The 20320-nt window shown below is 54.4% G+C and overlaps 1 protein-coding gene across 13 annotated transcripts in view; it reads right to left on the bottom strand.

The window, feature by feature from the left end:
* Nucleotides 1-530: 530 nt before the first annotated feature.
* The window catches only part of ANK1 (ankyrin 1), a 223234-nt gene continuing 203444 nt past the window's right edge, over nucleotides 531-20320 (bottom strand). For 4 of the 13 annotated variants that reach the window (XM_080662598.1, XM_080662600.1, XM_080662594.1 and 1 more), the window contains 5 exons: nucleotides 19224-19782; nucleotides 15948-16236; nucleotides 10815-10898; nucleotides 9690-9830; nucleotides 531-3089 (listed from right to left, as the gene is read on the bottom strand). In XM_080662598.1, coding sequence (XP_080518724.1) covers nucleotides 3063-3089; nucleotides 9690-9830; nucleotides 10815-10898; nucleotides 15948-16236; nucleotides 19224-19782 — 1100 coding nt within the window. In that variant the 3' untranslated portion in view covers nucleotides 531-3062. Of the gene's footprint in view, nucleotides 3090-4119; nucleotides 4206-9032; nucleotides 9122-9314; nucleotides 9448-9689; nucleotides 9831-10814; nucleotides 10899-11500; nucleotides 12284-15947; nucleotides 16237-19223; nucleotides 19783-20320 lie in introns of those variants that run through there. The other 9 variants (XM_080662599.1, XM_080662597.1, XM_080662604.1 and 6 more) reach the window with 7 other exon arrangements.

The following is a 20320-nucleotide window of genomic DNA, read 5'->3' on the forward strand; positions in this document are numbered from 1 at the left end:
CTCGGCGGGCCGCATGTGGCCCGCGGGCCGCAGTTTGAGGACCCCTGCATCCGTTCTCCCATTTGACAGATGAGGAAACTGAGGCCAGCTTGATGGCCAGCCTTGCATGCAGTGTTAAGAACTAATTGTTAGGAACAGGGTGCTTTTCCCAGAAGTTCTTCAACTTGGAATGGCATTGAGTGCAGGGGCCAGACGCCTTCACAGGGGCACTAGGGGCTCCCCCTGAGTGTATGCCAGCCACAGGCTCAGCCATGTACCCTGGTGGTTTGTGATGTCCCCCTCCACCTTGGACTAGCCCCCATCTTGTAGTCATTAGGTGGGTCAGAAATCTGTTCCACCATTTCGGGGGTTGGGGAGCTGCTCCTAGAGTGGGTGGCCCTGATTAAGGGGGGCTGTCCAGGTTTCTGGAAGCTGGGCACCTCCTTGGGGTGCAGGCCACCCTGCTGACCGATCCACCCTCAGGCTTCACTCCTGCCTCAGGCCCTCAAACCCTCCAAGGATGAACTGAGAAGGACAGATGGAGCCGTGTGCCATGAGTCAATTTCTTTATTAATTTTGACATTTGTTCAGCTGGTGTAGGGAGAATGGTCTATACATCATAGTGGGCAAGGGGAATTCTCTCCCGATTACAGAGCATGTGGGAGACAGTCAAGAAAAGATTTATTTTCATAACAATTAGAAAAATCAAGGTGATTCCAAAACTTCTAAAAAGCGTCTAATGTGCAGACTGCAGCATTCTCTAGGCATCATGTGGAGACCCCGAACTCCTCCCCTAACAGCTCCTATTAGCAACCAGAGCGGGCAGCCATGCCGCCAGGGCCGGCCGCGGGGCCAAGCAGCCAAGCCGTACAGAGCAGAAGGTGCCAAAGCATAGGCTGGCCGGGCCGCAGGCTCTGCGAGGGCTACTGGGGCGGCTGCGGCGGCGGCGGCTGCGGCGGCGGCGGGGCAGGAAGGGACAGGATGGGGCGGAGCGGCCCGGCGCCTGTCTTCCTCGGGCCAAGTGGCCCGCCCCTGGGGACCGGCGCCCCGCCCGCCGCGGAGCAGCCCTGCGCTCCTGCCCCGCAAGGAGGGCGGGCGCTGCACTTGCTGGGGCACAGCCCTGGGGCCTGAGTCCGCCAGCTCAGCCGTCCTCTCCCGGGCTGGCCCCTCTGAAAGCAAAAAACGAAACCGCGGGGACCAACAGAAGCGCCTGGGCCGGGCCGGCGGGGGTTCCACGGCGCTCGGGTTCCCTACTCAGCCCGGCCGCCCAGCTGCCCTGCTGCGCCAGGACCTGCGAGGCTGGCGACGGGCACGAGGGCGGTGGGGGCTCTGACACTGAGGGAGCTTCTGTGCTACTTGGAAAGTGTGAATGTGTTCTGAGGACGCGTCAGAAGAGTGGCAGGGAGGAAGGTGACTGACCACCCGCGAACAGTGGCTCTGGGACAGCCAGCAGAGCCTGCCAATCTCTCTCTGGCCCTGGAGGGGGGGCGCCCGCCGCGCAGGACGGGGCCGGTTTGTGCTGATTTGGGCCTCCCTCTGCCGGAGGCTCTAATGTAACTTTAAGGCTCTTCCCTGGTGGCACCGAGGCAAGAAACAGCCAGCTGTTTGTTTCCTTCCTGCCCTGACCTGACCGGAGGCCTGGCCTAGGGGGGGTCTCCTTCCTAGCCCCAGGCCTCCTGGCGGTCAGCTCTCTCCTCCTCCGGCTGGCCCTCCCCTGGTCATGTGGTCAGGAGTGGGGTCCCTCACCCTCCTCTCCAGGTGGGCGGAGGGGCTTGGTCAGAGTGGGGATACTGAGGCTGTCAGCCTAGGCCCCCCATCCCGCCGGCTGCCTGGACTTAGAGCACCGAGTTCGCTCTGGGAGACGTTGGGGGTGGCTGACTTCTGAGAACCCACAGATACATTCCCTACTCCCTCTTTCACGGAGACAGGCTGTGGCTCCTCCCGCAGCCCGGAGAAGCCCCAGAGCTGAGCTGTTAGTGCTGTGCACATACTGCTAAAGTGTTTCTATTGGTTTGCATAGTATTTATTATTTTTCATATACACAAGGCTGATTACTGTACAGTTTACACTTTGAACACAGACTATGATATAAGTGCTTGAAGATATAGAAAACCTCTTCTCTAGTGAACATGCTGGTGCAATCCTGGGACAGCCACCAACTGAGAGCCAAGACCCTTTCAGACGGGGCACTGGCTCCCTGTGAGCCCTACAGCTGCGCCTGGGGTCCTCACCTCAGGCTCTTAAGTCCCTAACACAAGGAACCCCAAATGCACTCCAAAGGTAATGATTTTCCATTGGAAGATGATTAATACTGAAACTGGCAGAGAAAGAGAGAGAGAGAGAGAGAGAGAGAGAGAGAGAGAGAGAGAGAGAGAGAGAGAGGCAACATAAAAAAATTCCAGTTTATCCACAGGAGATTCTATACAGCTTCAGACATCACAGTAAAATCTGTGTGTATACTGAGTAGAGGGGAGAGGTGCCTCTGTGTATGTGTGTGTGTGTGTGTCCTTAATGTCATGTAGAGAGTTCTGGGGGGTAACAGTCCACTGGGGAGAGGGAGGGGCTGTCACAAACGGAATGGGGGTATGTGTGGGTAGGGAAGACTGGCGGATGAGGACATGGGATTAAGGTGCTGAACTGATTTCATGCCTACTTCTCTTTTTTTTTCTTTCCAGGAAGCCCATATAGATTTCTTACAGATATTGAAAAAATAAGTACCCTGTAACAAGTCAAAATGAAAATGATTTAAAAAAATATATCGTCCCCAGCCACAAAGAGCCCTTGTTCACTTCTGCGTTCATGCGCTCTCTTGCGCTTGCTTTCTATCCCTCTCTCTCCGCGCCCTCCCCCCCCCCCATTTCTTGCTGCTTTTGTCCTGATTCCCAACAGAACAGAGATCGGTTGTCGCTAGAGGCAGGATTGAGGACTGTAGGTCATGCGTCTACAGTCAGTCGTTCATGCGAATAGGAGACTAGAGGAAGTCCCTTACGGAGATCATGCCGTTAGCCTAGAGGAACATGTGCGCAGTTGTGCTGCCCTCCGGTCCAGCTCTTCTCCTGTGTGCATGGCAGAGTGTGTGGAGTTCAAGGGTTGGGTGTCGAGGTGTGATCCTAAGGGACACAAAGAGAGAAGGAGACACTTAGAATTTAAAGGTGCAACTCCCAGCAAAAACCCCAAATACTGAGTTTTGTGCTGGCTGCTCAGGCAGGGTCTGATTCAGGAAAAGCAGCCTCCCCAAGCAAGGCGATGAGCAGAAAGGTGTTGAGCTCGAAGCCCCTGACCTTCCTGAAATACCAGCCACCCTTCCTCCACTCCCCAACCCAGAGGCTGCCTCTCAGAGGTGGCTGACCTGGCCTATACTAGTTCCCTACCGAGTGGATGATCCCTCCCATACAGACCCTCCCGTGTGGGTACTCAGAGCCTCAGAGAGGAGGCAGGAGGCTCTCATACCTATGCAGTCACCTGGGGGAGAAATGAGTAGATCTCGTACCTACGAAAGGGGCCATGATCACGAGCCAGGGCTTGTGCCGAGAGGGGCTAAGCTAGGCCGTGGTACCCTCCACTTTTTCAGTTCAGGTTAGCCAACATGCATTGATATCTGCTATGTGTCATCCCCGGGATCCCGGAGATGGAGTAGACAAGATTATGGCTATAAGAGACAGCAGTGCCTCTTTGGCTCTGGTCCACAGCTCTTACTGTCAAGGGCATCTAGCTCCTCTCCCCATGCCCTGTGGATGGACAACCTCTGCTGTGGCCATGAGATCGTTGGAAGACAGGTGCAGTCTCCCTAAGATACTAGTATTGTGCATCAGGCTAGAAGACAGCACTTCGCCTACAGCATCAGTTCCACATTCTGCAGCCTGGGATTCCCAGCAAGACCCACTCCTGCCACCTCACAGTGCCTCACCCCCCAACCTGGAGTGAAACTCTGTTTCCAAGACCAGCCACTCGGGATTGTCTGCAGGGACCTTGGGATGGACGAGGAAAAGGACTTAAATAAAGAGGAGCTGCCAATCTCCTGGGTGGCGCAGGAAGTGACACAGGAACGCAGAACCCCATTCTGTCCCCACGCAGAGGTGTCTGGGGCCCTGTGGGTGACAGGGTTGGGGAGGAAGCTGGAGGTGACCGAGGTGAACTCACTCTGAATGGTTCTCCAGGAATGGGAGGGTGGTGGTAGGTTCCTTGCCAGAGGCCTTCTACTGCTGTGGCTTGAAGGAGCCGTCACCCTGGAGGGCAAGACTCTTCCGTCATAGTATCCTGCCTTCCGAACCCCCAGTGCCCGCCTACTGCCTGCCTTTGTCCGTGCTCTCCTGGCAAGGATACTATGCACTCTCCTCTCCCCTAAAGTTCTGCCCACCGCCCTCAAGACCTCTCTTTCACAAAGCCTTCCTGATTACTCTGGCTCACTCTTGTTTCTCCCTTCACAACCCTGGAAACTTCCCTCCTGTCACTACCTTTATTTAGAGCAGTCACACAGCGTAGTGGTTAAGAGCATGAACTCTGGAGCCAGATTGCCTGAGGTTCATGTCCTGTCTCAGCCAATTTCCTGCTGTGTGACCTTGGTCAGGTTAACTTACGCTCTCTATAACTCAGTTTCCTCTGCTAGAGAACAAGGGCAATAAGAAGATGCACCTCACCCAGGCTCGTTTTGCTCAGTGGGTAGGGTGTTGGCCTGCGGACTGAGCGGTCTAGGGTTCGATTCTGGTCAAGGGCACGTATCTCAGTTGCAGGCTCAATACCCTGCCCTGGGCCCTGGTTGGGGCATGTGAGATAGGCAATCAATTGATGTGTCTCTCTCACATCAATGTTTCTCTCTCTCCCCGCCACTTCCCTTCCACTCTCTTAAAAAAAAAAAAAATCAATGGGAAAATATCCTCAAATGAGGATTAACAGAAGAAGAAGAAGAAGAAGAAGAAGAAGAAGAAGAAGAAGAAGAAGAAGAAGAAGAAGAAGAAGAAGAAGCTCGTTAGATTATTATGATGTTTAGAAGAACTAAAGGTATATACTAGGTAAAGTGCTTCGGACAGTGAACCGTATGTGAATCTAACTACAAATGGACTCTCCGGAAATGCTATCGTCATTGCTTTTTCCTGTCTGCATTCTTCCCCTGGCTGCAGTACAAATCCTCTGAGGGCAACAGCGGGCCTTACCCTTCCTGGTGGTCCCCCAACCGCCCACCCCAGTGCTAAGCATGCCTCGAATAAGAGACCTTATGAAATTTTGAGCCTGAGGAAGTCAGGCTACAATCTCTCACCTGCTTTTCTGCCCAGGCAGGGAGCAGAAGAGATCATTCTGTGGTGACTGCTCATTTCATCTGTGCGTAAACTGAGACTCCCAAGGAGCGGACAGGTCCAGTGGGAGCGCCCAGGCAGCAGCAGGGGGAGGAGCAGAATGCAAGCCTCCTGGCCGTGTCCAGCATTCTTCCTCAGTCCCACACCCCTTCTCCTGGGGGCCCCTCGAGAAAGGTCTTACCCTGTACGGAGCCCCCGGCTGCACGGGTCAGGTTCTTTTCCTCAGTGCAGCTCTCTGTGCTGTCCCACCTGTTCCTACCCTCTACTCAGTGTCTGTGGCTCTCTCCTCTCTCCCCAGCCCAGACTTCAATACACCTGCAACATCCGGGAGTGAGGGCGGACTGTAACTTAAAACAGCCAAATAAAACACGACCCCTTGCCTCCCTGCCCCTTCCCATTGAGATTATTACGTTTTAAACCTACTAAAATATTCTACTGTCAGAGCCAACACGAGTCTTGCAACCCTACTGTTTGAATAGAAAGTGTCTCTTAAAAAGGAAACAAAACAAAACAAAACAAAACACCCAGTAGGCTTTTCACGCTGCAGCTTTCAGCTTTCCCGAGAATCCCAGAGGGTGGAGCCAGATAGGTGGAGGACTGCCAGGAACCAGGGCCCTGTCCCAGCTCTGCCCACAGCCCTCCAGCTGCCTAGCTCCATGCTGTCGTTCTAACAGCTCGGACACTCTTTTTCTTGGCCCTAAATACTTGGGCACAAAGCAAAACTCACCAGCTGCTACCGTCTGCCCCAAATAATCAGGCCTTGACTGAACAGCAATTGTCTAACTTCTTAAAAACTACCCAGAAGCTCCCCTCCCCGACCCGCCAGGCCTTACATGCAAACTTCTTCCCAAGGTGGGAGTTACTGTGGGGATATCAGGGGCGGTTGTGGTCTGCTTGGTCCTCACGGGGGCTGGGTGTTCTGCCCTTTGGGGGTGTTCCACATCTCGGAACCAACTCCAACCATCATTCCTTTCAGCTCACCTTTTAAATCTAAAGTCTACAAGTGTGCCACATCACCTCTAGGAAGTTTGTAAGGGAAAACCAAAACCAGCCATCATAACTCACTCTTCCACATGCATGTAAAAATCACTTGAGCTAATGTAGAAGCTGAGTCCTAGAACTTTAATGCAAGGGGTCTGGGCAAGGACCAGGAGTCCGCATTTTAACCAGACTCGCAGATGACTGAGTTGCAGGGATGCAGATAACACTTTGAGAAACAGCGGAAGAGAACTTACACTTCACAAAGCCCTTTCACAAACATAAACTCATCGGTCACCCTCCCTGTAAGGGGGATATCTGTGTCATTGTTATTTGCTGACCAAGGAACCCAAGGCTTTAAAAGATCAGTTGACTTGTCCAGGTCAGACTACAAATAAGATCTGTGACTGATTAAGCGCCAGAATACAGATGTTCTCCTTTTTCCTTCACAACCTGTAAATCCAAGGAGCCAGGCCTCAACCTAGACCCAAGCCCCAGCTTTCACCCTCTTTGAAATATATGCATCGATTCTCGTTACCTGCAGTAATGTTCTACATAATTGGCCACGAACACTGGATTAGCCGTACCGAACCATTGCTCCTGAGGAAAATACAGTGTCAGGCTCCTGCCAGCCTCTGTTCGCCATATTTTTGTCAACCAATGAATACATAACCTTGTGCGATGTGTGTTTCTGTTTAAAGACACCTTCTTTAATATATATCATTGGCTCATTAACATTGAAGGCATGGCCAACAGTGCTCTAACTCACGCTTGAATGAAGCTCATGGAACACATGTATTCTCCCCGTAAGGCACGTCACAGCCTCCCGCACTTAGGAACACTACACAGCTCTGCAGCACTAGTCTGGGAGGCCATCTTATTTTATTTTTATTAATATATATTTTTTTTATTTCAGAGAGGAAGGGAGAGGGAGAGAGATATAGAAACACCAATGATGAGAGAGAATCATTGTCTGCCTCCTGCATGCCCCCCTACTGGGGATTGAGCCCACAACCCAGACGTGTGCCCTGACCGGGAATTGAACCGTGACCTTCTGGTTCATAGGTCAATGCTCAACCACCAGGCTACATCAGCTGGGCTTGGAGGCCATTTTAAACAGTGAAATCACCAACAGATAGCCCCAAAATAAAAATAAAAAAAATTAAAGAAAGAAATCAGCCCGTGGCATTAAATACACTACAAAAAAGACACTTGTTTATATATGGTATGAGAGCTGAAACCAGAGGACAGAGCGCCACCTCGTTTGACTTCAGCTGGGAACTGACTCAAATTTTTCACCACTGTGCGTGGGCCCGTGAGTGACCGAGGACGTGCTGCGAGTGTTGGTTTGGGGTGAAAATAAATTGGAGTTAGTAGGTGGATCTGCAAGTGTGGAGTCCACATGTAATGAAGGCTGACAGCACGTGCTTGCGAGTGGGTGGGAGCATTAGGACCAGAGAGCTCTCAGCCCCTTCACCGTCCTCTCCGCAGCCTGTCTTGCTGGGAGGGGAGCGCGCGGTAGGCCCTTTGGGACCCAGGCAGGTGCCCGCCTCACTCCTGGTTCCCTCCCCACGGTCCCACCACACACCCCTGGCCTTTTCTGGGCAGAGGCCCCAGCACTGTGCTGGAGCCAGGCTGCTCTGTGTTCCCGACACTCAACTCAGGGGTCTGGACCCACATCGCCGTGGGTGGTGCAGATGGAGCATCTACAGAAAAAAAGGAAAAAAATCCTAGGCACTGCCCTTCTCCCCAGGCTGGCTTCGGGGCTGCCTCTCTCCTGTTCAGGGATGTCAGGAGGACCCAAGCCAGACAGGAGCTGAAGTTTAAAGCCCCTGCTGCCGCCATAAGGAGCATAAGGCAGAGGAGTTTCTAATTATCTGCACCTTTGGATTATTTCCAGGGCTGATCACAGCTCATCTCCTAAACCAGCGGCCGGGTGGGACCCCCTGGCAGTGCTGGGGTTAACGCTGTGACCTCCTTAAGGGAAGCTGCTGAGGAGTCAGGTCTAATTTTATCCCATAGCTGGATCTGCCAGCCCCTTTTTGCCAAGTGCCGAGGTTTGGGAAGCCCAGAGTCAGCACTTCTGGCGGCTGCGGCTGCGGCTGGGAGCAGCGGTGGCCCTGCTTTTTGCCGAGAGCAGAAAGCCGGAGCTGGCTCGCTGCTCAGCCCAGAGCCGGGGTCTGGGGTTTAAATGGCAACAACCGGGTTAGTGCTGCGCTGGGGCCACAGTGCTTCCTCGCTTCCTGCCGACTCCCACCCCGACGCATCCTGTACTGAGCTGCCCCGAGCCGGGTGCAGTGAAGAACCTCGGGGCAGCTCAGTACAGGATCCCTCAGGGAGGACGAGGTCAGAGCGGCCGCTGAAGCCCCCAGCACCGCAGGGCCCGCTGGAGAGCCTCCGCCGCCGCGTCTTCACGGCTCTGCTTCATGACACATCACCGCACACCAGGCTGCTCAGCCCCATGCTCACGCACGCCATGCACCAAGGCCCCACAGCCCTCCTGGCCTGTCGGGAAAACACCACCACCTCTGGGCCTGCGAACTTCGCCCTTTCCTAGAAAGCCCGGGAGTGACAGGTTCCAAGAACCACCAAGGAGAATGAAAGCCTTAGGTTGGAGGGGACGTCTGCAGGGCTCCAGGTTCAAGGGACAGTCAGTTCTAAGTCTGTCACTGTGGGTTGGATTCGCACAGGCTAGACAGACTCAGCTACCCTCTCTGATGCCCTGTCCCCATCTCCCAGGTCCCCACTGCTTGGTTGCCAGGGTAATGTCACTACTACGATTACCAAGCACTGTCACTCATCCAAGCGTTTTTCAACTCTGTATGTTTGCACTTCCTGAGAGGCAGGTCAGCAGATAGTGTGGACTCTGTTTTCTGGACGAGACAATCGAGAGTCAGAGACACAGTTGGAAGGTGGGGGGCGAGAATCCATGCCCCTTGACCACAGCAACGCTGCCACCCTGCATCATGCTGGGAGGGGCGGGTGAGGATGTGAGCAGCCATTGCCAGGCCCAGCCACTCCGCCAAGACCATGCCATGCAGAAAGGATGCAGAAAGGCTGTGTTACCTCCAAAGAGCCCATTTGAGGGGGGTGCTCGAGATCACTGCTTCCCCCTTTTCAGGCTTGCCCGCTTCACTATCTGAGCCCCCTTCCTGCCCTCTATCAGGTCCGGCTGCAGGCTATTCCCTCTCCGCTCCACCTGGAGACAGCAGCAGAGACAGAACACAGGACAGATCGCACAGACAGACAGGCAACAAGTAGGCAAGAGAAGGAAAGGCGTTTCCACCACCTCCCAGGGAAAGGAAGGCTCGAAGGGAACCCAGAGAGGTGAGCACAGTGCGGACTGGAACCCGAAGTGCCTGGCGCAGAGGCGAGCAGCAGGTACAGGTGCCGGGCCACTCGGAAGAGCGAGTGCCTCAGCGGCTGTGGCCACCACAGTACCTTGATGTGTTTCATAAAGTCATCAATATCAACTTGCACCTCCCCAGGATCTTCTGGGGGCCCCTCGACAATCACCTCCTCGTGCTCCTGGGTGTCGTCGGCACCAGACGATTCTATCTGCCGAACAACTTTGCGGATGATCTGGAAAAGAGAGGGCAGGGAGAAAGGGCTGGCGAAGCCATCAGGACGGAGCTCGAAAAGAGCGGGTTCCCAGAAAGGAAGTTGGGGGAGAGGCAGCCTTTGTCTTCAAGTGGCAAGAACAGGGATGGGTCTCTCGCTCCCATCACTGGGTCTCTCGCTCCATTCCACTGTGTGGAAACACTCATGTTGGACAGCCTCAGAGGGACTAGAACTTGCAGAGGGGTCTTAGCAGGTTTTTAATGACCACGGTTGGAACATGCGTCACTTCTGCCTTAGCCAACAGCAGTTCCTCTGCCTCTTGGTATCGATGGCAGTTTACGCTGTCTGTCATACTTGTGTGCTTATGAGCTCCTGAGGGCAGAGGGCATTTCTTTTTCAACTATGGTAATTCAATGCCATCTACCCATTCCCTTACTCATTCATCCAAATAGTCTAGCAACTGTTTACTCTGCACCTACCATGTGCTAGGAGTGGGGGATGAAAACATAAACAAGCATGACCCCTGCCCGCACGAAGCTCGTGTGCGGAAGGACAGATGGACATAAGGGATCTGCTCCAATGCAGTGTGAGCAGCACCCTAGGGGAGCACATACAAGGTCTTCCCTTGGCTCCTTCTTCTCCTTTCTGCCCAAACCTAGCAGAGTGCCCAACCCTGGACAGGCAACGTCATGTCTGCTGAGGTAAAGTCTGCTGCCAACTCAATGCATTTCCACATCCTTTTCATTTTAAGAGGCCAGTGACAGTCTGGGGACCACCATACTGCTGTCCTACAGCTATTTTCAGGGCAGGAGCTCAGTTCAGGCTGAATCCGGGCAAAGTGGCCATGAGGAGTGTCACGTCCAGATCATGGAGGGCAGGCCCATGGCCCCTGAACTGTCCCAGCTGAGCCATGCTTTCCCCTCTGTGAGGGAGGCGGGTCCCCGGCCTGCCCTTTAGCCTCTGGCCTGCGTGCTCCCCCTAGTTCAGGGGACTCTCTGCACCCACCTTTTTGGTGACAATGTTGCCCTGCTCATCTGTGAATTGTTCCTCAGTCACCTGCTCCCCTGGAATATTCTGAAGCTCACTCCCCTGCAATTAGAGAAAGGGAGAAAACTCAAGATTGATAAGCGGGAGTCTCGGAACAGGATTGGAGGATGAGGAGATAGAATAGCAGCAGCAGCAGCCACAGCCACAGCCCGACAACCCCGGAAGGAAACTCCAACGCAGCAGGTAGAGGCAGCCAAAGTGCCCAGAGCTTTGTGTGCGGTCCCTACAATAGCACCCGGGAGAAGGCAAACAGGGCCGATTATGCAAGTTTCACGGAGAAGACTAAGAGGATGTGAGGTGCCTAATTTGCATTTCTACTGCACTTGACAGTGAAGAAGCCCCTCCACAGACACCATCACACTGTGTGTAACTTGAGGACAGAAGCAGGATGGGAACTGCCTGCTGAGTCCCAGAGCTGAGCTTTCTCGGCCCTCACTGAGGGGTGGCTCCACTCCCAGGGCAGAGCCTGTCCCCTGAGGCCTTCCTGTCCCTTCTCTTCCAACACATCTCCTGACCTGGAGGCCAGCGCCTTCACCAGCTTGTCCCTACACATCCCTGCACTGTGCCCTCAGCCCGGCCTCCTGACCTCCTGGCCTCCGCGCTCCCACCTCCAGCTCCAGGCCTGCCTCCTGCCTGGCGATTACCTTGAAGAGGACCCGACGCCGGACCACCCTGGTGGAGATGGTCTCTTCGTCGTCACTCAGGCCCTCGTTCTCCCCCAGCTCCTTATCCAGTTCCTGGTGGATGTGCTTTAGCACGAAGCACAGAGAGCCCTTAAAAATGTGCATCACGTTCTGACAGCTGACCAGGAAGAAGCTCAGGAGCACCAAGGTGACCAGGAGCTGGGTGATGAAAGTCCACATCCTCACCAGCCCGCCCGCCGCGTGCCCGTGGAGCCAGGGCTTTGGCCGCTGCAGGAGTGCAACCTCTCATTCTCCTCTTGGACCCCCGAGGCCTCCTGGGACCCCTCCCATCCTCACTCCTCAGTCTCCCACTCTTTCTCTCCAGGCAGAACACCGACCGGCCCTTCACTAGAACTGCCCGCCTGAGTGTCCTGCTGCTGAGCAGCCCCAGGCTCTGCCCTCACGCCCGGGTGACGTCAGGCTTTGATAATTTTAGCTTCCAACCCAGCTGCTAGGGCTGTCCAACGGGGCGAGAAGAAAGCCGGCAGGTGTGTGTGTCCCGGGCACTGGGAGCACATGTCAAAGTCACTGTGGGAGACCCTGCCCCGCCCCACTGAGAGCCTGAGGAGGGACACGGCCCCTCACCTTTGCTGCCTGCCCGCCCCCATGGAACTAGAGGCAGCTCTGCCCAGGGAAGTGTTCTCGTTCAGGGACTCCAGAAAATAAGTGTCCGGAGAATGCAGTTACTCATGTGTTTCCCTGGGCTGCTATTGCCTGATCAGAATGATGTTCACCCCCTCTCATGGGGATGAGACCCGCTAATACCCTGGAGAGTTAGGGGTTGATTTCAAAAATAGCCCTGGGATAAGTGATTTGCCCAGGCCCAGCGCAGCAGGGTCCAGCACAGGTGGCGGGGCTGTGCAGTTCCCATGAGCCTCTTCACTGGGCACAGCAACCTAAATGTAAGCGTGTAACCGGCGTGTCTATTTCAGGCCTGTCCTCAAAGGCTCTTCCCATGCTGGCTGTCAACGCCCGCCCACGAGGAGCAGGAACCACGCGCATTAAGCCTGTCTTTACAGAGCTGATTCACAAATGCGGCCACAGCAGCTGTGGCTGAAAGGAATTCACTTTTGGGATCAGGCTGTTCCTCCACGTGGCAGAGAGAACAAAGATCTGGGACACAGCACACTGACCTGACAATGCCCTCACTGTGGGGACTTGGGGAAGCTGGGTGCCTCCTCTGGGCCTCAGTTTCCTCATCCCTTAAAAGAGGATGAATTAAAGTGCTCTCGAGAGTGCTGTGAAGACCACAGGGCTGTGAGTACCACCACTATCCCACATAACAAAAGGCTAATATGCAAATCGACCGAACAGTAGAACAATTGGTTGCTATGACATGCACAGACCACTAGGGGCAGACGCTCAATGCAGGAGCTGCCCCCTGGTGGTCAGTGCACTCCCACAGGGGGAGCACTGCTCAGCCAGAAGCTGGGCTCACAGCTGGCGAGCGCAGCGGCGGTGGTGGGAACCTGTCCTGCCTCTGTGGCAGCACTAAGGACCTCTCGGGAGATGTCCACCTGCCAGTTAGGCTCGCTCCCTAAGCCAGCAGGCGGACATCCCCTGAGGGGTCCTGGACTGCGAGAGGGCACAGGCAGGGCTGAGGGACCCCCCTGAGTGCACAAATTTCGTGCACCGGGCCTCTAGTCCAGTGGTCGGCAAACTGCGGCTCGCGAGCCACATGCGGCTCTTCGGCCCCTTGAGTGTGGCTCTTCCACAAAATACCACGTGTGGGCACGCACGTACAGTGCGATTGAAACTTCGTGGCCCATGCACAGAAGTCGGTTTTCGGCTCTCAAAAGCAATTTCAATCGTTGTACGGTTGATATTTGGCTCTGTTGACTAATGAGTTTGCCGACCACTGCTCTAGTCAATAATAACAGCAGATACTTACTGCAATGTGCACTGCTCTGCAGGCATCATCCCCATGTACTTCATATACTAACTCCCTTTAGCCTTGCGACGATCCTACCATGCAGTCTCTATCACCTTCCACAGAGGAAAAGGAGGCACAGTCAGGTTAAGGCACTTGCCTATGTGAAAGAGTAAGTAAACGAAGGAGTCAGACTTCAAACTCCCGCCACGGCACAGCACTGCCTCACTTCAACAAGAAAGCACTGGAAAAATAGAAGCCACAGTGTATCTGGTTTTGGCCCAGCCAAGAAGAGTCCAATTTCAGGTATTTCCCCCCAGGTCCTTAGGGGAGGACTGGCTGGCTCACGATCATTTCAGGCTTGCCTCCCAAGCCCCAAATGATGAGGCATCTCTCTATCTCTCTGCCACTGTTTTCAGAGATTCACTGGAAAGACTGGCAAACGGGTGCTTTGTAAACCGTCACCTTAAATGGACCTCGTGATCATCCCCTGGGTCCTGCCAGATGATTAGGACAACAGCTCATCCACACCACCCAATCCTGTCCTAGGCTGCGGAGGCGTTAGGTGTGCCCGCGGCGCCCTCCCCCCCTAATGACACGCCCACTGGGAAAGGAGGAGATCTGGACTCTCCTGGCTCTGACGCTGGTTCATCATGTGACCCTGGACACACCCTCAGCCACTCTGGGCCTCAGTTTGCTCATTTGTAAATGAGTCAGATGGACCAAATGACCTAGAGGGTTTCTCCCTTGAACCTCTGAGGTGATCCTGCTTTCTCCCCAGGTTTCCCTCACCAAAGGCTGACTGCAGAGGAAAGGTGGAAAATATCGCTCCTGCAGCCTTTCTCTTTCCCCAGGAGTCAGGGGTCCAAACCCGGTTAAGAGCTCCTGAGCTCTGGGCCGAGCGCTTGCTGGGAGCAGCAGCAGTGGGTACCAAGGAAGAGCTCGATGGCAAAATGGGCACTGGGGTGGGCTGGGGTTAAAAATGGACCAGCCGCCTGTCCTGTCCGAGGCACATACTTGGCAAGGACGCATTCTAAATAAAACCCGATTCAATTCCTAGCAGCTCCTGGCCGTCAGCAGCCTGGGGCCACTGTGGAGCCAGCGCGTCCTGGGGTCCTCAGGGTGCCTGCTGGCACTGGCTTCAGACAGGAGCACAGGAAGAGAAGAGAGAAGCAGATGGGACAGGGAGGAAGAAAGCGGTTCCTGGGTGAGGAAACAGTGCTGACTGAGCAGTAAGAAACCAAAAAAGACAGAACACACCGCTCGTGCACACATTAAAAACCCATGGGCACAGACCAGCAATGCAAATTTTGTAAGAACCCATACATTTAAAAGACACATTAAGAAGATATCTGGAATTTGCTTCAAAATAATATGGGGGAGGTGGGAGAGAGTGGAGCAGATGAAACAAGATTGGCCATGAATTGTGCAGCCTGGGTGTATGCATGGAGAGTTAAGATGATATTCTGTCTGTTTTTGTATTTATTTGCAGTTTTTCATAATAAAACTTTTTTTTTTCAAAAAACACATTAATTACTGGCTGGCATGGCTCAGTGTCAACCTATGAACCAGGAGGTCATGGTTCAATTCCTGGTCAAGGCACATGTCCGGGTTGCTGGCTTGATCCCTCGTGTGGGGCGTGCAGGAGGCAGCCGATTGATGATTCTCTCTCATCATTGATGTCTCTATCTCTCTCTTCCCCTCCCTTCCTCTCTGAAATCAATAAAAATATATCTAAACAAACAAACTAACAAACAAAACCCACATTAAAATGGATGCCTGTGGGAATGAGGAGGGGCAAGAAAATGAGAATGGAGCATGAAGATAAAAGTGAACGAACAAAAGAAGTACAGTAGGACACACTGAAAGGGATGGAAGGAGGGAGAGCTGATGGAGGAAGAGGCCAGAAAACCGGAGGAGAGGAGAGCGAGTCTGTGGTGGGAAGGTTCTCCCATCCCTCTCCTGGTGCCCCTTGATGAGCCCACCCAGGAACCAGAATTCCCGGTGGGTGAACCTCGGCGATCATCCATTCACTCCTCGTTTGCCAGCGAGGAAACCGAGGTGCCAAGAAGAGAGGGGGGGCTTGTCCACAGCCATGCAGACCATGGTTGGACCAGTTAGCCCAACACCCAGCTTAAGCCCTTTCTAAAACATGACGAAAAGAGAAAACAAGAACCATGGCTTTGGAGTCAGCCAGACTGGACTCAAAGCCCACTTCTGACCCTGTGACCTTGAGCAAGTTGCTCAACCATCAGCTGCAGATGGGAATAACCGCTGGGAGCCGGGCAGTTGTGAGGATGATGACAGCACAGGCTGTGCCTGAATGCTCAGGAGCTCCACACAGGTCAGCCCCTCCCTTCCTTCAGTAGGGGTCAAGGAGGCAGACAGATAGACCAAGACCACGGAAGCTTCTAGAGAAAGTGAAGTCACCGCCACAATGCTTAAAGCAAATAAACATGCTCAGCTCTGGGCTGAGTGAAGAGGAGGTCGCCCGGTGCTGGGACAGGCATCAGCAGGCCCCTGCCTGCGGGCTCTCACCTTTACCATCTGGGAGAGGGTGCTCTCTGCCTCCTGCACCCGCTCTCGGTGTCTTCGTTCCCGGTCAGCCTGCAGGCTCTCGGCCTCGGGCTGCTCTGGCTGCAAATGCTCAGTCGCAGACACCAGGACCTTCTCATACTCCCGAGACCCACTGGGCTCCAGCCCTTTGACAGTGGTGACGGTTCTCTGGAATGAGTGTGGGCCTCGCGTGACCTCCTCTTGCCAGGAACCTGGTGCAGCATCTTGCAGGTATGAGAGAATGGAGCCTTCTCCATCCCAGTCCTGTAGTCTGGGGTCCCGGAAGAGATAAAGGACACCGGGTCACCCTTCAGTCTCTGCTCTTGGAGATACCCTCCCCCTCCAGAGCCCTGGCTCACCCAGGACACATCCGATACAGCCCACCCAATGGAGCATGACGGGAGAGTGTGAACAAATCACATAGCTGACTGCCCTGTCCAGAGAGGCAAAGATGGGCCATTCATGCTGTCCAGGTGGGAAGGGCCACGGGTACCAGTGTCATTGGTCCCCTCCCTTTGAGTGGACGACCCCACTCTGGGCTCCCAAGGCACTAGGCTCACAGCAAAGATCCAGTCATGGGGCCTCTGCATCCATCACGTTTTCACCTCCCCTCCGGCCACCTGCACTCAACAGTCCTCATCTCAGTGCTCACCTGAAAGGCAGTCACTCCCTCCCCCTGGAAACACGCTCTTCCATGGCTTCTGGGACACCCCATTTGCCTGGTTTCCCCCCACTCTCTGGCCTCTCCTTTTCAGTGTCCTTTGTTGGTTCTTCCTAATTTCCCTGACTTCTGAACGTTGGAGCACCCAGGGCTCAATTCTCAGACCTCAGCTCTATCTGCACCCACTTCCTAAAGGAGTGCGTTCAGGCCATGGCTTTACACCCCATCCACATGCTGCTCATGCCCAGGTGCCTGTCTCCAGCACCTCTTCCTTGAACTGCAGGTGGGAAACGGCCTCCTCAACATCTCTCCTCTGGATTCCTAACAGGCACCTTGAGGACACGGTCAGACCAGTTCCGCCCAGTCTTCCCCAGTCTGTGGTAAAGGGCACCTTCATCCTTTCAGTTGTCAGGTGAACTCTTTGACTTCCGTTTCTCACACTCCACATCTTAGTTGTAAGCAAACCCCTTTGGGTTCAACTTTCAAAATTCACCCTGAGCATAACCACTTCTCGCCACCATCACGGCTACTATGATGGTCCACATCACCAACACTGACCTCCTCGCTCATCTTCCTGCTTCTACCCCTGGCCATGTCAGGCTGCTCTCAAGGCATCTGTTAGATCACCTCACTCCTCTGCTCAGAACCCTCCAATGGCTCCGCATTCCTCCCACTAAATGCCCACGTCTTTCTATGAGCCTCAGGGCCTGACACATCTGGCCTCATGACCTCCCTGACCCCGTCTTCCTTGATCAGTTTACTGTAGGCACAGTGACCTCCTCACTGTCCCTTGACTATGCCGGGCATGACCTACTTCAGGGCCTCTGTACTAGCTGGGCCTTCGGCTGGATGTCACCCCTAATTCCTTTAAGTCTTTATTCCAACGTCACTCTCCCAGGCGTCCCTGGCCACCTTATCTATAATTTCAACCACTCCTTCTCCCCACCACCCCACACACCTCCTGCTCCCATTCCCTGCTTTATTTTTCTTTTTATCACTTAATATCTAGCATTTCTCTTTTAATTTTATTTACTTTATCTTGTTTACTGTCTGTTTCTCCATTAGAATATAAACTTCTTACAAGTAGAGACTGTTTGTTTTGTTCAGTGCCGTATCCCTAGTACCTATGCATTTTTTATAAATGCTTGGCACATAGTAGGCACTCAAGACATATTGCTGAATGAGTGAACAAAATTCGTTCCCATCAGAGGGCTGACCAAGGTCACAGAGCCACACTGTAACACCCTGAGGCCCAGCGTCCAGGCCTTCTGGTTCCTCATCTGGTGACCCCGCTGTGGCCATGGTGCAGAGGCCAGCACACAGCTAAGTGTCAGTCAATGCTGTTGGATGAATGGCCATCAGGGTTGTTGGATGAATGGCCATCAGGGTTGTTGGAAGTGGTCTCTCTCACAGGAAAGCCAGTATTTCACTTTGAATCCTCACAGCTTCAGTCTGTCCAATTTTCCCCCTCCCCCCACTCAAAGGATTAATTTGGGAACTAAATAAATCCATGCATCTTCTAAACAACCTTCCTTTCCCTCCTCCAATGGTATTTGGGCCACACTGAGTGGACCCTGGGGACTGGCCAGCCAGCTCCACATTTTGAGTGGAGCAGTGTGGATGGGAAGAGGAAATGAGAACAGGTTTCCCACGGCCTGGCCGGCCTGAGCTCCTTGGGTGGCCGCAGCCTTCTGGAACACATAAACTGTGTCCTTGCTTTAGGGAGAATTGAGGTAGCACAGCGACATGGAAGAAACAGCTGCTGTTGCTTGTTTTCTGTGCCAGCTGGTCCAGGAGGGCCAACGCAATACCCGCCCATGCCTGTCTCCTCTCTCCCTCTCGCCACGAGCCACCTCAGCACTCCGAGCACCAGGAGTGTGGTGTCCATGGCATGGCTGCGAGCCCGGCCAGGGTCTGAGGGCTCTCTGGGTCCCAGAGGTGCATAAGGCCCTTCTGCCCAAACTGCCACCGATGCTTCCCTGCTGCTGTCACGCCACCAGGCCTTCTGGCCACAGGGAGCTTGGTGAGGAGTCACCCACAAGAACAACCGGCTCTGAACAGCTGTAAGCTCTGTCCTGCCCTAGATAAACCCTCACTGTTTCACAAAGGTAAAGGAGAGAGGACACCATTATCAGCTCTGTCACACGCAAGCTGTGTGACCATACGAATGACTTCCCGGGCCCTGGGGCTTGTAGGTTTCTAAATATGGTCTTCAACGATAAGCACTCCGCAGTGATAGGGGCCCGGGCACCCAGCCCCAGCTGCACTTAGAGACGTGGTTCCTCCAAGCCTAGAACCTCTCTCCTAAGTGTGCTCCTCCATCCCAACACCCTAAGCCTCTCTCCTATGGGCCACAGCCAGAGGTGTCTTGGGGAGGAAGGCCTTTGCAGACCACAGTTCCATTCTCACAGGACAGGGGTCAGACTGAGTTCTGGGTGGCTTCGGAGGTCAGCTGGTGATACTGAATGGATTTGTCCCAGGGCGTTTAGAACACAGAGTCAGGGTAGGCAGCAGCACCTAAGCCTTACAGCCAGGCACAATGTCACCCGGAAACCCAGGAAGAGGCAAGGCATCCCACCCGGCAGCCCAGCCCTTACCTGTCCTGGCTTGTCTCCATCACCCGACTCACAGTGGGGGATTCTGTGATGCGGGCTTGCACCCTCTGCTGGCCTGAAACAAGAGACACTTCATTCTCTGAGTCCTGCCCTGCACCTGTCGAGTCCTCCTGCCTCTTATGACCTGGCAGCTTCTCTTCTGACCTCTGACCTTCCTCCTGGTCAAGCAAATCGATAAGGCCATTTGTGGCATCTGAATCCACTGTGTCATCCTCCACAAGGTCCAGAGAGCCCAGCGTGGGGCCCTGCGTTCCCTCGGAGAAAGCCCCCTCCAGCTTCCACTCGTGGCCGGTGGCGTCAGAGTCCTCGGCCTTGCTGCACTCCAGAGAGGAGTCCTCAGCAGTGACCAGAGAGGGTGTGAGGCCTGCGGACCACACCTGCATGTCAGACATCTCCAGCATGGCGTCATGCTCCGTGGCCGCCAAGGGGATGGCGTCTATGACGGCCACCTCGTTCCAGTACTGGTCTGCACGCAGCGGAGAGGGAAGTGCGTAGTGCAGGGAGGCAGGGGACAGCAGCTCGTCCTGCAGCGAGGAGTAACCTGGATGGGCAGACAGAGGGCAACATGCTCCAGAAGCGATTTTTGTCACACACGCTCACGTGCAAGTCCACGCGCACACACACGCACACACGGCCACGGCCACAGAGAGGCATGCACATTCCGGGCGAGGGGCTTTCCAAGCTCAAACTCCATTGCTCAGGCCTTGTGGCTGCTGCCCAGAGCACCTGGGCAGGAGAAACAAGGCTCTGGTTTGGGTGGGGGCAGCCAGGGAGAGGGGCAAAGAGGAGGGCGCCTTTGCTGGATGGCAAAGAGAACGGAATTCCTTTCCAGCTCAGAGCGCTAGATCAAGGAGCCTTGATCCAAAGGACTTGTGCTCCAATCTGTCTCCAATGGAGGAAAAGCCCACTTCTCCACGGCTGGGCAGAAAGAAATGTTGTTCTTTCTTTGCTCAAACTGTCCCTTTAGCACAGTCCTTGAAGTATCTGTCAGGAATGTACCTTAAAGGGAGGGAGCAGCCCACCCAGATCCAGGGTCAGAAACCAAGCTGCCTTGGAGGGCTTTAGTGGGCACACTGAAC

Source organism: Plecotus auritus (genome assembly GCF_963455305.1).
Source record: "Plecotus auritus genome assembly, chromosome: 3".
NCBI classification, from domain to species: Eukaryota; Metazoa; Chordata; class Mammalia; order Chiroptera; family Vespertilionidae; genus Plecotus; species Plecotus auritus.